This window comes from Rattus norvegicus, chromosome 8 (genome assembly GCF_021556685.1).
Source record: "Rattus norvegicus strain SHRSP/BbbUtx chromosome 8, alternate assembly SHRSP_T2T, whole genome shotgun sequence".
In the NCBI taxonomy this organism is placed as follows: Eukaryota; Metazoa; Chordata; class Mammalia; order Rodentia; family Muridae; genus Rattus; species Rattus norvegicus.
This window is the reverse complement of record NC_141541.1, coordinates 47,305,903-47,323,499: the sequence shown is the minus strand read 5'-3', so window position 1 is coordinate 47,323,499 and position 17,597 is coordinate 47,305,903. Positions and strand designations below refer to the sequence as shown.

Below are 17,597 nucleotides of genomic sequence, written 5' to 3'. Positions count from 1 at the left end.
CCCACTTTAAATCTCAGTCTAGGGATATTGATTTGAAATCATAAAAATTATGAAAACTTGCACTCAAAAATACTCAAAAAACTATATAGTTTATATAAAATGAATTCTTGTTTTTTTTTACATTTTATTTTATTTTTTTTTATTAACTTGAGTATTTCTTATATACATTTCGAGTGTTATCTCCTTTCCCGGTATCCGGGCAAACATCCCCCTCCCCCCTCCCCTTCGAATTCTTGGTTTTTAAATATGAGATATGAAATAAAAATAAAAGATAACATTTATTTATCTAAAGTGATTTAGTTAAGGTAATAATATGGCGGGCAAAGATATTCTAATGTCTTCCAGTTTAACAAGTTTAAAATACCTTTACTCTTTCAGGATCTAAATGCAGGACATGGCAACAGGAAACCATTGTACAGTGACTGAGTTTTTCTTGGCTGGGCTCTCAGAGAAGCAAGAATTCCACCTGCCCCTCTTCCTCCTCTTCATAGTAATCTATCTGATAACCGTGGCAGGAAACCTGGGCATGATCACATTGATTGGGCTCAGTTCCAATCTGCACACACCCATGTACTATTTCCTCAGCAGTCTGTCCTTCACTGACTTCTGTCAGTCCACAGTTGTTACCCCTAAAATGCTGGTGAGCTTTGTGACAGAGAAGAATATCATCTCCTACCCTGGATGCTTGGCTCAGCTCTACTTCTTCATCATTTTTGGGGCTGCAGAGTGCTACACACTAGCTGCAATGGCATATGACAGATATCTTGCCATTTGTAACCCATTGCTTTACAATGCAACCATGTCTTACCAGATTTACAGTTCCTTGATTTCAGGGGTATATATTTTTGCTGTGTTCTGTGCATCAGTTCACACAGGCTTCCTTACTAGGATTCAGTTTTGCAAATTAGATGTGATCAATCACTTTTTCTGTGATATTCTTCCCCTCTTGAAGCTTGCATGCTCTAGTACCTATATCGATGAAATGTTGATTCTATTTTTTGGTACACTGAATATTTTTATCCCAACGCTGACTATTATTATTTCCTATATCTTCATCATTGCCAGCATCCTCCACATTCGCTCCATAGAAGGCAAGTACAAAGCCTTCAGTACCTGTAGTTCCCACATCTCCGCTGTTGCCATCTTCTATGGTTCTGCTGCATTCATGTACTTACAGCCATCATCAGTGAGTTCAATGGACCAAGGGAAAGTGTCATCTGTGTTTTATACTACTGTTGTCCCCATGCTGAATCCTTTGATCTACAGCCTAAGGAATAAGGATGTCACGCTTGCATTGAAAAAAATATTTGAAAGAATAAAAATCATGTAAGTTGAAATCATGTGACCATTATTTGTTAGAGTAAATCATATATATATATATAATATATATGTTGAATTAGTACTATTTATTTTACCCTACCTGCTATTATTACTACTCACTTGCTGAGAACCTTTCATAATTTTTACCATTACAAATTTCAACTTTAGATTTAGTCTCCCAAAATCTCATACGTTTCTCAGAGTCAACAATGTGAGCAAATGATGAATATGACATGGATCTATAGGCCTACGTTTATTTCTTTGTATTTAAAAAACAGTTTAGAAATGATAAATTTAATTCTTAATAATAACTAAAATTATATGTTTTATTCATTTTAATTCATATTTGAGAATTTCTGGTGTAAGTACTATAGTTATATCATTTTACTCACCTCTTTCCACCCACTCCCCATGAGTCCCCTGCTCTCTCTCAAGTTAGTGGTATCCCTTCCTTTCCTTCATATACATTCTTTTTTTTTTTTTGGTTCTTTTTTTTCGGAGCTGGGGACCTAACCCAGGGCCTTGTGCTTCCTAGGCAAGCGTTCTACCACTGAGCTAAATCTCCAACCCCATTCATATACATTCTTAGAAAGACTGATTCTGCTCTCAGCAAGCATTAGTTGCCCATAACTCTTCATCTAGGAATTGGGTTCCCTGAGATTTCACACATGCACGTTGGTATGTTACTTGATATCATTTTGTTCTTATTTAAGAAACCATATTGTTGAAATGTACAGTGCCAATTTCCTACCATGCATAGAAATAAGAATCTTATCACCATCTTCCTTGTACTTTGGTTATTAGAATAGTCTTCTCTTCAAAAAGGTTTCTTGAGCGTAAGCAGAGAGATTGTTCTATAACTGGATGAATTGGGACACTTCATCTTTCCACCAGTTCCTCCTTCTATTTAGACAGTTATGGAGTTCTTTGTCTTCATCTGCTGTATAGTTACATTTACGTATGGCTCAACAATAGTCAGTATGCACTGAGAGATTATGCTAGTTTGTGTAGTTGTCACTATTAGATTCTCTTCTAGTTCCCATAATCTCATGAATTTCTCCTATTGAGTGGGCATTAAGACCTATTTAGTAGCTGTTTACTGTCATGATGTAATTGGAACTATTATACGTTTAGGGATAACTTGCCTTCTGGTTATTGTGAGTCAAGAGTGTCAAGGCTAAATACAACTATTCATTGTCCTACACCCTTGGCATCTTGGACTGTATTATTCCATGTTACAGAACCTAGTCTCTGGGGAGTACACTTCTAGGTCAAATCCAGGTTTGTCCATCCAAGTTCGGTGGTAGAATCCTGTGATGTCTTCAGTAATAGAGATTTACTTTCAGTCTCTCAGAAGCAAGTAAGGGCAATAGCAATAAAATATAATGTTTTGGGAGTGGTGTGTATGTCTGTGTGCATATGTGTGTGAGCGCGTGTGTGTTTATGTAAACAGAATTATATGATTATTTGATTTTTGGATGGCATTTTCAAATATCATTAATGGTTTTTGTCCCTCTGTCCTCTTCCCTACTGCTCTTTCTAGGTTGATTTCCCACCCCTGTTCCCAATCATAGTGCCCCCTAATATATTTATTTCCCTCTTTAATGCACATCTACCTGCTAACTTTCTCTCTATAGTAGATGCTCACCACTATCATTTCTTTTAATCATGTGGTTTATGCAGTAAGGAGATTATATATTGTTTGTCTTTCTGGCTCTGAGTTTCCTCCATCAATATTTTTCTCATTCTATCTATTTACACAAAAATTTCAAAATATTGTTTTTCTCTACAGAAAAACAGAATTTTACTGTGTTTCCATTATTAATCCATCAATCTTAGGCCATTTAAGTCATTTCCATTCCTTGGCTATTGTGTGCAGACATGCAATGGAGATGGCTTAACAGCTGTTGCCATAGGCCAAATTGAGCCATATAGTAGATTATTTATTTATTTACTTATTTATTTATATGTTTACTTAGACATGTATGTATTTACTCACCCACTTATTTAATTGTTTGGTCACATACTTAATAGACTACAATGACTTCAAAAGTAGCTGCACTAGTTTGCAATTTCACCAACACTGAATGAGGGTTAGGTAAGATTTTCCTACATCCTCTTGAGTTTGTTCTCTTTTCTATTCTTGATTATCCTTGCTGGGATAAGTTGAAATCTGAAAGTTGCAAGTAATATTTATTTATTTGATTTATTTTTACTATTTGTCTAATTTGATGGCTTGACCAAGTTCAATATTCCTATTCACATTCAGGAGATTGGGATTCTTACTCCTCAGTAAAACCTTTGAAAACACATGCTAATATAAAATTAACTTTTATTTGCCTGAAGTAATTGTTGCATTTGATGTTCACTGTTTTCATCTTCTAACCTAGGCCTAGTTCTGAAAGATTCTAGCCTCTGTACAAATTTAGAATGTTTTCCACTTCTGAGACTTACTGCTGAATAATCTCACCATTTCTAGCTTTTTCTGAACCCTGGTTAGTGAGTTTAATTCAGCTCTCTGTCTCAAAACTCTTCCCCTAGCTGACTAATTCAAATTGGTTCCCCTCACTTTTGACTGAATTGCTCCTGTTGACCACAAACTAACTCTAGAAATATGTTCTAATCTTCTGTATTCTTCTCATTTTCTGTTTGTTTTGTCTTCATTTGTGGCTAGTTTGTTCTTTCTTCAATCTGTATCTGTAAAATAACTTCCAGTAAAAATACCATCTCTCTTCGTTCTCTTCTCTTCTCTTCTCTTCTCTTCTCTTCTCTTCTCTTCTCTTCTCTTCTCTTCTCTTCTCTTCTCTCTCTCTCCCTCTGTCTCCCCTCCGTGTGTGTGTGTGTGTGTGTGTGTGTGTGTTTGTCTGTCTGCTCTCTAAGTCATGTCTTCTCACAGTTCTCATTAGAGAATATCCTATTCTGAAATATCTTTCTCTGATTCTTCACTATGTCTGCAAGTCTAAATTTGACATCACTTTCAAACATGGGCACTTCCTTCTACCAACTACCTTTACCTTCACTGTTTGATATTAAAGGTGTATGCTAAAGATGTGTCTGTATTCTTTCCAAAGTAACTATGTTGCTGGTTTAAACTACACTGATACACATACTCCCAAAGGTATATTTCCATTGTGATTCTGAATATAGTAGCAGAAAATATATATTATCCATCACAAGGATGGTGACAAATGAGACATATTCTTAGTTTTCAGTACTGCAGTTCAATTGTAACTTGTGCATCTGTGAGTATCCTGGAAAGATTTTGCACTGGGTAATTTTATCTTATTGAATTTTCACAGACTTTTATTTTTCTTTTATGGCTCACTATGATGCATCAGAATTTTAGTAGTTATTCACAATGATAACAAAAGGAATAACCCTCATTCCCTTTGCCAGGTCTATAAGCTGTATCCAAATAGACAATATGTTAGGAATGGGATCAGGTACAAGTGAAGAATTTTCTTCAACAGTTTCACCATTTCACATTCAAAATACTTCTTTGCCTGTGACATCCTTCTGTTTCTTTTTTCTTATTTTACCACCATTCTATAATTTATAAATTAATAATGTCTTTTGTCTTCCTTTGTATACTCAGTGTTTTTCTCACCAAGACTTTTCTTCCCTGCATCTTGCAAAGACAGTTTCTAGCTGGAAGCAGTCCATCCAAAATCTTTATATTTAGTCTCTTACACATTATAAGAACAGGGAAATATCCCCCAAAGTCATGAGAATATAAAATGAATATCTTGAAGTTCAATTCAATGGGATTCTCACACTCATCTGAAACTACAGCATAGTGCTTACTCTCTTTTCTTTCATTGACATTTTTTTTATTATGAGCACATACAATAATTGCTCATCAAAATCTTCATATAACATTGATGTCTTCACTCATCCACATATTTACCCCTCTAATTCTTCCCACAAACTAGTTTCAGAGGCCTGAGAATCACCTGTTACTGTAGTCACAATAATCACAGCTGAAAACCTTAACTTACTATATTGTCAGTCAGAATTTATCAATCGTGACTATGTTACTCATAGATACAGGAGAGAGAGGATTTTCTTCCATTTTTGAATACAATGTTATAGACATCATTATATAAAACCTGCTCCATTTATAGGTAGATATCATAGTGGCTGATTTTAGAGGAAAGATTGCTACTTGTACAATGCTACTTATAACTGGGTCCCACTTCATACAATTTCTGACAGGTCCAAAATGATAATAGAATGTCAGAACCAATAGTTGATCATTTGATTTTGTAGCAGACACATTATAGTTAACCTAGAGGTCTCTATACAGCAAATACCTTTTGTGTGCTTATTAATTTGAAGACATATTGCTTGACAAGGCAAAAAAGACTTGTGCAGATATAATTTTAATCATATTACTTAATAATATCAAGTAAAATTTTATCATAATCATGGGATAGTCACAGAAAATTTTCTTCATGGAATGGTAATATTTTGATAAATGGATAAAAGCTATTAAAAAGTATTTGGAAGAGAAGAGAAATCCCACTGTTTTCAGTGATTATGATAACAAGAGAAAGATATTATGAAAATATTAACATAATTATCAGACTGATTCTGAAGTAGTGTGATGTGACAATGAAATTTTCTTTTTGACTCCAAGGAAAGAACTGCATTATAAATAAGACACAGAATCAGATATAGTAGTTATACGAAATTAGAGCATACACTAACAGCTTAACAGCACATCTGAAAAGCAAAGAAGCAATACATTTAAGAGGAGTAGATGGCAGGAAATTATCAATCTTGTGGTAAAAAACAACCAAGTAGAAACAAAGTGAACTATTCAAAGAATCAACCAAATCACGAGCCGGTGCTTTGAGAAAACCATCAACATAGATATACCTGTAGCCAGGCTAACCAGACAGCACAGAGACAGTCTCCAAATTTTTATTTGTTGACATTGCCTAGTTAAATAAGTGAGAGGAGATTCTAGCAGGAAGTCATTAACATTGTTCTTTCTAATCTGAAACTTATTATCTCAACACTGTGTTTAAAATCTTCATAGAAACCAAATTTAGGAAAATAACAAGTGGCTTTTGGTACCATCTTTATTAGGAATAAAGCTTAGTGTATAGGCAGGATTAACATAGTGAGAATGGGCATCTACAATCTACAGATTCAATGCAATCCCCATCAAAATTCCAACACTAATTTTTTTTTACAAATCTGAAAGCACAATTCCCAAATTCATATGGATAAGCAAAAACCCTAGATAGCCAAAACAATCCTGAATAATTAAAAAAAATCTGGAGGAATGGTCTTCCCAGACTTCACTCAGTACTAAAGAGCAATAGTGATTAAATGTGCATGTTATTGTTATAGAAACAGATAGATCAGTACACTTTAATTAAGGGAATCAAATCGAAGGCTCAGAAATGAACTTACATAACTATTGAGAAGGAAAGGCGGATTCCATAACAGGCTTCAAATTGCCAAATTGACAGTGTAGGACACTGGGCCTAAACTGAGGCAATTCAGTTACTAAAACAAACAAACAAACAAAATCAACAAAACCAAAACCAAAACCAAAACATCCCAGGCTTCAGGCAACTAGTCAGAAACTGCCATGCTACCACCACCTGCCCTAAGGCCAAGGATGATGGGTCAGCAGCAGTTTCCAGACTTCTTCAGCTACTTCCTCATCAACAATTCCCAGACTTCTGTAGCAACATTCCAGCCCTCACACTGCAGGGATAGAATGTCCTTAGAAATGAACCCAAAAGATTAACATTAGAGGTCACCTACCTTGGAATTCCCTAATGTGCTTTAAATCAGACCTGCAAGTTCACTTCAGTGTCTTTCTATCTTGGCAACAGGGAGACCCCAGCATGATAAACTTTTGCAGAATAAAAATCAGGCCTGCGAGCTCACTTGGTTTTCTCTGTATCTTCATAATGGGGAGACCCTATCATGCTGAACTTCTTCAGAATAAAAGACTCTTTGCATTTACCTACTATTTGAGGCCATGGTGTCCTTTTTAGGTGAATCATGCAGCCTTATGCTATAGACTCTTGATTTTTGAAAAAGAAGCTGAAACTATACAGTACAAAAAGAAAGATTTTTTTTCTTTTCGGACCTGAGGACCGAACCCAGGGCCTTGCGCTTGCTAGTCAAGCGCTCTACCACTGAGCTAAATCCCCAGCCCCAAAAGAAAGCATTTTCAATGAATGGTGCTGGTCTCCTTGATTGCCTGAATGTAGGAGAATGCAAATCAATCCATATTGATCACCCTGAACAAAGCTCCAGTCCAAATGAATCAATGACCTCGACATAAAATCAGATACACTGAATCTAGAAGGAAAGAAAGTAGGAAATACTCTTGAATGCATTGTCACAGGAAACAATTTCTTGAACAGAACAACAATTGCTCAGGCCCTAAGATCAACAATTGATAAATGGGACCTCAGGAAACTGAAATGCTTCTTTAAGTAAAAGGACACTGTCAACAGAACAAAAAGCAGCCGACAGATTTGGAAAAGACCTTTACTTACCCTACACCAAACAGAGGCTAATAATAAAAATTATATAATAACTCAAGAGGTTAGACATCAACAAACCACATAAATCAATTAAACATGTGGTATAGAAATAAACAGAATTCTCAATAGAGGATTATTAAATTGCCACGAAGCACTTAAAGCAATGTTCAACATCCTTTGTCATCAGGGAAATGCAAAACAACACAATTATGAGATTCTGTATTATATAAATCAGATTGGCTAACACCAAAAAATTCAAGAGCAACAATTGCAGCAAGGATGTGGAGAAAGATTATTCCTCCATTGTTGGTAGGATTGCAAACTTTTATAACCACTTTGTAAGTCAATTTGTAGCTTCTTCAGATAAGTGTAGATAATCATACCTGAGGACCTAGCTATGTTGCTCCTGGCATACACCCAAAGATGCTCCATGGTAAGACACATGCTCCACTATCTTCATAGCAGATATTATTCTGAATAGCCAGAAACTGGAAACAACACAGAAGTCCCTCAATCAAAGGATGAATACAGTGGTCCATTTTCACAATGGGATACTATTCAGCTGAGTTTTGCAGGCAAATGTATGCATCTAGAAGATATCACCCAGAATAAGATAACCCAGACCCAAAAGTAATAAGTAAGTGTTAGCTATAATGTACAGTAAGAAATTGAACGTGAAGGAAGGCCCAAATAAGGGTGCTTCAATACCTTAGAAGGGCAAACAAAATTGTCATAGGAGAAAGAGCGTGAGAAGAAACTAGGGTGGAGTGAGGGATGGGAATCAGGTGGCTGGGTGAGGTCAGGAGAGAAACAGGAGGAAGAAACAGTTGACCGGAAGAATCAATAGAAATGTGCAGATGCCAAAGCTGGTGGGAGAATAAAAATCTTTAGGAAGTCCAAGAGACCTGAGATAGGGGAGGGCTCCTGGAGTCAATGTCCCTGACATTAGCCGAGATGCATAACGATAGATACTGGAACCAAATGAGGCTACCTCCTGTAGCCAGAGAAGGATAGGGACACCAACCTACCCACAAAACTTTGAACCCACAAGTTGTACCATCTAAAAGAAATGCAGGGATGGACAGAGACTGAAGGAAAGGCCAACCAGTAACTCGTCTAACTCGAAATCCATCCTGTGGTCAAGCACTAATCCCTGACACTATTAACAACATTAATGATATCCATGACAGTATAATGATACTCTGTTATGCTTGCTGTCAAAAGTCTAGCATAACTGTCTTCTGAGAGGTTTTCATCCAGCAGGAGACTGAAACAGAAGCAGATACCCACAGCTAAATTTAGATGGAAGTCAGGGACAACTATGGAAGGGTTGGAGAAGGACTGAAGTCCCAGAAGTAGATGGTAACCCCACTAAAGATTTGTAGGTTCAAGAAAACTAGACCCCTGTGACCTCTCTGAATATGAGCCACCAATCAAGAACCTACATAGGCTGGAAAGAGGCCATGCTACTCCACATATATGCAGCACACAAGAGGTTAATTCTTCATACATAGCTGCCCTATTTGGCATTGATGGGAGAAGATGTTGCCTAACCTTGCATAAACTTGATGTGCCAGGGTCAGGGCATATTCATATTCCCACCCTTTCAAGGAAGTAATTTAATAATGGCAAGAGATACATATCAGCCTTAGGAATCAATCCTGAATTGAGGTCTCTCAAGCCCTTGCTTCCCAGAACTCATCCATTGCAATCCATGCAAAAATGGTAGATCATCTTTGGTGACAATGGATGGAACTTGGAAACTTAGGGAAAAGTTGGGAGGAAAGATTGAGGGCACCAAAAGGATAGGAACTTTACAGGAAGATGAACAGCGTCAAATAAGTTGTACATCACTTGGGAGCTCTCAGATACTGAACCACCAACCAAGGATGATACATGGGCTTTGGGATGTAGGCACTCTCACATATGTGTAGCTCAGTCTTCATGGTCTAGGTCCAGAACAAATGGAGGCGAGTCTATCCCTAAACCTATTGTCTATGGGATCCTTTCCTCTAACCCAGCTAACTTGTCTGGCAACAGTGGTGGCAAAAGCATCTAGTCTACTGGGACTTGATATGCCAGTGTGTGTGTGTGGGGGGGTACCTAGGAAAGATCTCCACTCTCTCCAAGTAGGACAGAAGAGGGGCTAGTGGAAAGATCTCTGGAAAGATGGTAACAGGAGGGTGGCAGTGAATAGGATGTAAAGTGGATACATACATACATACATACATACATACATACATACATACATACCTGATAAATAAATGAAAGTAAAAAAGAATTTAGATTGTTCTACTTTCTAACTTTTTATTCCTGAAATATCTCAACTGCAGCTATAGTCTCGTGAGTGCTGCAATCCCTTTTATTTAAATTGTTATATTGTTTTTCTGGGTTTCTTAAGTTAGGAAAAAAGCAAAGAACTTTTGTTTCTTGAGGAAGCTGTTAATAATATTTGTATGAATACATTTATTATTTAAACAATGTTAAATTTGTACTCAATACCACATAACTCATCAGGAAAGGCATTGTTCCTCGAAAACTTTGTTAAGTCACTGTGGGCTCTGTCTCTTGTGTCAACCAGAGGCTCCTAGGAAAGGTACAGAATCTCAAACCCATCCATGACTGTTGACTAATAGTAAGCATTAAAACACAATTTTTCAATGTTTTGTGTACTCAAAATTTTTATTAGGAGTTGGAAGTTTAGAAATAAGAAGAAATCATTTGAAGACTAACTTCACGATTGGAGAATTAGCACTGATAATTGCATATTTTTCTTATGAGCATGTTTCTAGAATAAGGAATGTCCTTAGGGAATATCCTTATCTCTTGACATAGAGTACCTGAAGTAATTAAACTCAGGACAGAGCTTCACAACTGCTCACATGACTGTGGGTGTGAAGAGTGTCCTAGAAGAAGATGACATAAGATGCAGACCTGACTCAAAGGTACTGTTGTCATTGAGGACTAAGCTTTGCTTTCTAAATACTAAATGTAGAATTCTGGGTGCCTGCTTCACACAATTCCAGGATTAGTACATTGGAAGGCAGCAAATAAAACTTGGTGTTGATTATTTCAGGAGAATTAAGGTAATGTTTTTGTCTCACATACAGTTGTCATTGAGGACTATAATGCCTGGAGCAGTCATGGTTAGAAGGCAGGAAGAAGTAGTTGTGTATACCCGTTCATTCATCTAATTCTCTTGTTTTTAAAAGTGCCATAAAACCCTGTAATTTGGCAGTCAAGTAATACTGAGGAGACTTGCAAATAAATGCTACTTCTCATCTGGATAGTGATGTAGCTTATTTCCCAAGGAAGTATGAGGTTCAGAAATTAAACATCCTGAGCACATTGTAGCACTAATAAGAATATTGGTTTAACCATCAGGCATCATTGTGACTCTTGGCTGTATTCCAGTTTAACATCCCCTGAGCTCAGAAGACACATTAGAGATCTTTTAGAAATCACTGTGTAATAACGTATTAGGATAATGTGAAATACTATAGTACAATTTGCTACATTCTAAGATTTGTTTTTGGTGAAAAGCTCTGCATTTCCATTCATTTTTCTTAGTCTATGAATTTTATTGTTTCATTGAATAAAAAGTTGTTCTGAAGTTTTACATATGAATAGGAATATATATATAATCTATCTATAATCTATCTATCTATCTATCTATCTATCTATCTATCTATCTATCTATCTATCGTTCTTTAAAAACCAATTTAGGAGTTGTTACATTTGTTGTTTAACTTATTTCCACTGTTTTACCTATAACAAATCATTATAACTGATGCAATATTCTAATTTTATTTTAATATTTAATAAATTCAAATTATTTTTTGTCTTATATGATTAGGTTGTAGTAACTTTGAAGGCATGCTGACCACAAGATATACTCCTTACCAGGAGAAATGTGTGGTTTTCTGTTTAAGTCAAAAAGAAAATCCTTTATGTTGTTAGACACTATAAAACTCTTAACATCTATGATTCCTACTTTGATGACTGTAATTCAAGTACTCTTTTGCATGATTAGATCTACTCTTCTATATTACAAAATTAATAGCTCACTTAACTAGGTTTTAGTAACATCCATAATTTGAAAGAATTATGTTAAAGTATCACTTAGTTCATATTTTTATTTTACACTGATAATCTTTGGGAACCAAAATTAATTTTTTGGACAAAATGTTAAATCCATGAACATTGGAAAAAATGAATACCAAAAACATTGTTATACATGATAAAACATAAAAATATCAGCACCAAAACTTTGAATGTTGAACACAATGAGCAGTGTTGATGACACTCAAAATTTTATGATTGTGAATTTACTCAAAATTTTACTTATTATGCAACAATAATGTGAATATTGGTACAATTCTGTATTTAGCATTATCCCACGAGTATGAACTAATCAATTCAACCACCACTTTTATTTCCTTTTCCTCCTAATTTTATTTTGTCTGTAAATTTTATCCCATATTTACATCCCTCTGCTAATTAATATATGCTAATAAGGCAGATTCAGATGCTGAAATCTTTGAAGCTGAATAGATGTTACTTTAGCTTGTACTGCTTCAATGACCTAAGGCTATATTTATTTCTTTGCAATTCAGCAATATTTAGGAAAAACATGCAGAGTATGAGACACAGAGAGAGCTAGAATTAAGAAAATGGGGACAGATGTAGAAAATTTCCGTAAACTGTCTTTGAAACATGGTACTAGCGTGATTTTACTCTACCTCATGGCTCCCAAGTGTACAACTCTTTTAGGATTTCTATAGTTTTACATAATTATTATTAATTTCTTAGGTGGTTCAGATCTCTACATGTTACAAGAACAGATTTCTATTCATGAAGTTTGACATTGGGTCAAGAGGTCAATACTAAATATATTTTAAGAGATGAATAAATATTTTTAAGAATACTTTAATGATTTTGTAAGCTACCAGCCTATCTACAATGAAAAATAACTTCCAAATACAATAATGTGCAAAGAAATAACAGTCTTGACCATGTGACAGAGTATAGAATGTGGACAGTTGATAAAATATTAAAACTCAGTGCCTAGAAATAGAAGAGGAACTACTTATTTACAGCTATGGATTTGATATTGATGTGAGCTGGAGATTAAACAGGAGTTATTTTTCAGAGATTCAGTTCTTTCTTGGTGATAAGGCTAAGACTAAAACCAGAAAATGCTGCAACTTTTGGTTTTCTTCATAGACATGTTACATTTTTGCATTGGAAAATTATTAATGCTGCAATAATTTTATGTGCATTGTAACAATAACAATTTCACTAAATGAACTAATACACATTTCATATTAAATTGGGTTTTACATCTGAGAGAAAAGCAACTACATACATTACTCTCTTAGAAATTAAGGCAATAACTGGATAGACAAACAGACTCAAAGGATAAATGCATTTGCTAAAGAATTCTGATGACCTGAGTTCTATCCTCTAATCCTGCATTGTGGAAGGATTAATCACGCCACCTAAATTTTTAGTCTTGCTTTCTAGTGTTCACTACAACATATCATACACCCATTCATAAGACAACATAAACGTATTAATAATGATAATAATAATGGATGCAGTAAATTAAAAAGTAAATTAAAGCACTTGACAATAGTGTATGATCATGTTAAATATAGTGAGATTCCAAAAGAAAGTTTTGAATTGAGCCCTATATACATCTAGAGTTTCCTAATTCCATAAATTTTAATCTTTAAGATGCATATTTTTAAATATTGGCTATATTAATTTTTCTCTAAGTTCTGAAATGAACATAGATAAAGGTTGCTTTAAGTAGTATATTCGTGAAGTAAATGCTATGACTTTATGTCTGTAATCCAGTAATTGGGTTAAGACAAACCTACCTACCATAGGTCTGCAAAGCTTGATTTCTTTTCCAAATTGGTCATTTTAAAATGCTACTACTGTGAGTTCTTATCTCATTAAACTTTTCTTCAATTTTCTCAGAACTACTTGAAAGAGGAGGATTGTGTGTATTTTATTCATTTGACCTCTAGATAATTGCTGCTAGCTGTTCATATTTTATGCTATCTTTATTTTGTGTTTTAATTTTAGACATTCCATTTAATATGACTTAATACCAGGACACATAGTAATAAAGTGGGAATATAGAATGCATTGTTGGACATCCGAAGACTAGCACATATAAAGTTTGCAGTGACGCAGTTACACTTGACAAAGCAGGCTTAGAAATGTACAGCAGCAAAAATAATATATACTACAGCTTAGTAAGAAAAATTGTAAGTCAAGTTTGAAATATTAAAGTAAGAAAGGTTAATCAGAACTTTTAAACCAGGTGTTACTTGATTTGCTTAACATGTATTAGAACAACATTAAAAAAGTCATTGTGTACATAAATAACTGCAAAATGTAATTAAAAATAAATTCTCTATCTATCTATCTATCTATCTATTCTTTTTCTGAGAATAGTGTCAGGTATAGGGCTCATACTGTGGAGTTATGTTTCAATATTTCCAGGATGTTCATGACACCATTGTACCAATGAGAATGTCTTCCAGTTCATATGCTAATATAGCTCATATGGTTTACAGGTACATCAGATTGTTGTGCAGTTCTTTCCTCTAATAGTGTTCCTAGTACCTACCAGCTTCATGATAGCTAGCCAATAGTGATTAATCTTCAAGGTCCTGCCAGATATATCAATATCTCCATGCTCCATAGTTGAAGGGGACTTTAGTAAAAAGGTCATTGCATTGAACTCTGTAGTTTAACCAGTAGTTTTGAGAAGAATCATGATATTTTGCAGGGTTTGACGGGATCTCAATGCCCAACATCCCTAAAAGTGGCAACCCATTCACAAAGATAAGGAATGAATAAAGGGGAACAATGTCATCCAGACACACTGGGGCAGCTGTATGTATGAAGTCACAGTGATTTTGATAATACACATCATTTACATATATATATGTGTGTGTGTGTGTGTGTTACACACATATATGTATATATGGTTCCCCTCAGTCACAGTATTAACTTAATATGACCTCTCTGAGCAGTTACAGACTGCCAATAGCTCCTTAGAAGGGATTAACTTTGTGCTGAACTCCACATCCCTTGCTGGTACTCACATTGTGTTGCCTTATATGGATCCTGTGCATGCTACCACAATCCCAGTGAGTGTTAAAAGCAGCTGCTCTGCTGTGTCCAGGACTTAATCCTAGTACCACCATGTGTCCAGTACTTAACGCTATGGATGCTCCAGATGGCAGTTAATTTTCACATGCACATTTACTGACTATGTATCTTAAAACTTAGAAAAATGTTAAGGACTAAAAACAAGAACTCCAGAGATCCCTTTATGAAATTTGATTTTAGCTAATAATTCAGTGTGGTTAATGGAAGCTTGCTTCTATGACACAGTTGAGCACATTTCTACACTGGAACCCACTCTCCATCTCAATTTAAAGACATTGCTTTGAATTCACCAATAAATGAAGTCTTCAATTCAGTGATAGTATAAAGTCACTCACTCTAACTGGCTTACAATTGTCTGACTTTTTCAGGAGCTGACTGGAGAACATGGCAGCAGCAAACCATTGCACACTGACTGAGTTCTTCTTGGCTGGGCTTTCAGAGAAACAAGAAGTCCAGCTGCCTCTTTTTCTCCTATTTGTAGCAATCTATCTGATCATGGTAGCAGGGAACCTGGGGATGATTGCATTGATTTGGCTCAGTTCGCACCTGCACACACCCATGTATTATTTCCTCAGCAGTCTGTCCTTCATTGACTTCTGTCAGTCCACAGTTGTTACCCCTAAACTGCTGGTGAGCTTTCTGACAGAGAATAACCAAATCTCTTACCCTGGATGCATGTCTCAGCTCTACTTCTTCATCGCTTTTGGAACTGCAGAATGCTACACATTAGCTGTAATGGCATATGATCGCTATGTTGCCATTTGTAGCCCTCTTCTTTACAATGTAACCATGTCCTATCAGCTTTATAGTTCCTTGATTTCAGTGGTGTATATTTATTCTGTGTTCTGTTCATCAGTAAACACTGGCTTCATGATTAGGATTCAGTTCTGCAAATTAAATGTGATCAACCACTATTTCTGTGATCTTCTTCCCCTCTTGAAACTTGCATGCTCTAATACCTATATCAATGAAATGTTGATTCTATTTTTTGGTACAGTGAACATCTGTGTTCCAATGCTGACTGTTATTACTTCTTATATCTTCATCATTGCCAGCATCCTTCGTATTCGCTCCAGCGAGGGCAAGTTCAAAGCCTTCAGCACTTGCAGTTCCCATATCTCTGCTGTTGCTATTTTGTATGGATCTACAGCATTCACATACTTACAGCCATCATCAGTGAGTTCGGTGAACCAAGGGAAAGTGTCCTCTGTGTTTTATACTACTATTGTACCCATGCTGAACCCCTTGATCTACAGCCTAAGAAATAAGGATGTCACTCTTGCATTAAAGAGAATTCTTGAAAGAAAAAATATTATGTAAGCAGAAGTTATGTGAAGAACTGTTCAAAAACATATAGATTGAATTTATATTATTTGTTTTACCCTATCTTTACTATTACTCATATGCTAAGGCCCTTTGATAATTTTTACTATTAAAAATGTGAACATTAAATTTCATGCATCTAATATCTCCTATGTTTCTTAGAATCAACAATGTTAGCAAATGGTAGGGTGCCATGGGTCCTTATGCCCATAACTGATAGCCAATCATGTCTTATATTTTTCATATTTGATAAACAACCATTAACATGATAATAATAATAATAATAATTATTATTATTAATTATTATTATTTATGGTTCTGTCATTATTACCCTCTGGGTCTATTCTCTGACTGTTGCTCATCCCATTCTTCATCCCCTGTCTCCATTAATTCTAACACAAATGATAATTTTTATTCATTTTAATTATTTTTGAGAACTTCATATGTTATTATAATTACATCATTTCCCTCATCTCTTATCAACCACTCTTACATCTCCCTGCTATCTCTCAAATAATAGCCTCTTTTCTTCTCAGATATAGATGTAGATGTAGATGTAGATGTAGATGTAGATGTAGATGTAGATGTAGATATAGATACATAGAAAGGTGGACTCAGGTTCTAGCAACCATTAGTTACCCAGTAATGGGTGTGTTGAGATTACCCTCTTCTACATTATTATATCATATAGCCGCATTTTTGTTTCTTGTTTAGGAAATGATATTGTTGAGATGTAAAGTGCCACTTCCCTGTCATACACAGAAGTCACAATGTCACCATAGACTTACCTGTACTCTAGTTACTAGAATATTCTTTTCTCTTCTTCTCAAATGTTACCTGAGCTTTATAGAAAGAGGTTGTATTGCCCATGGATGAGTGTGCCTCTTCACCCGCCGTCAGTTGTTCCATCTTTTAGACAAGTTATGGAGTTCTGTAATTGTCTCTATCTGATGTAAAATGAGTTACATTTATCTATAAGTGACTCAGTAAGTACTAAATATACAGTTCTATACTAAAATACTTTGTGTAGATATCACTATTAGAGTCTGCTTTAAGTTCATAATCTCATCAGAAACTCATAGATGATTAGGGTTATAGAACCAAACATGAATTCCCCCTGTTGGGTGGGCCTTATGAGCAATTTAGTGGTTATGTTTTACTGTCAAATACAATTGGCACTATTTCACCTTACATAGAATTTGACTTACTGGTTATTATTTTGATTCATGGGTGTCATAGCTG

General features: G+C 35.4%; 2 protein-coding genes across 2 annotated transcripts; both read left to right on the top strand.

The window, feature by feature from the left end:
* Positions 1-385: 385 nt before the first annotated feature.
* Or8g28 (olfactory receptor family 8 subfamily G member 28) lies at positions 386-1,330 on the top strand. The gene has a single exon (NM_001000598.1). The coding sequence runs from the start codon at positions 386-388 to the stop codon at positions 1,328-1,330; it is 945 nt and encodes a 314-aa protein (NP_001000598.1).
* A 14,086-nt stretch (positions 1,331-15,416) lies between these two features.
* Positions 15,417-16,352, top strand: Or8g30 (olfactory receptor family 8 subfamily G member 30). Its single transcript, NM_001000597.1, has one exon. It carries the CDS (start codon positions 15,417-15,419, stop codon positions 16,350-16,352), a length of 936 nt encoding a protein of 311 aa, NP_001000597.1.
* Positions 16,353-17,597: the final 1,245 nt, after the last annotated feature.

Excerpts from the sequence above, each read along its gene's own strand:
- Or8g28 (NM_001000598.1), top strand. The coding sequence starts at position 386 with ATGCAGGACATGGCAACAGGAAACCATTGTACAGTGACTGAGTTTTTC.
- Or8g30 (NM_001000597.1), top strand. The coding sequence starts at position 15,417 with ATGGCAGCAGCAAACCATTGCACACTGACTGAGTTCTTCTTGGCTGGG.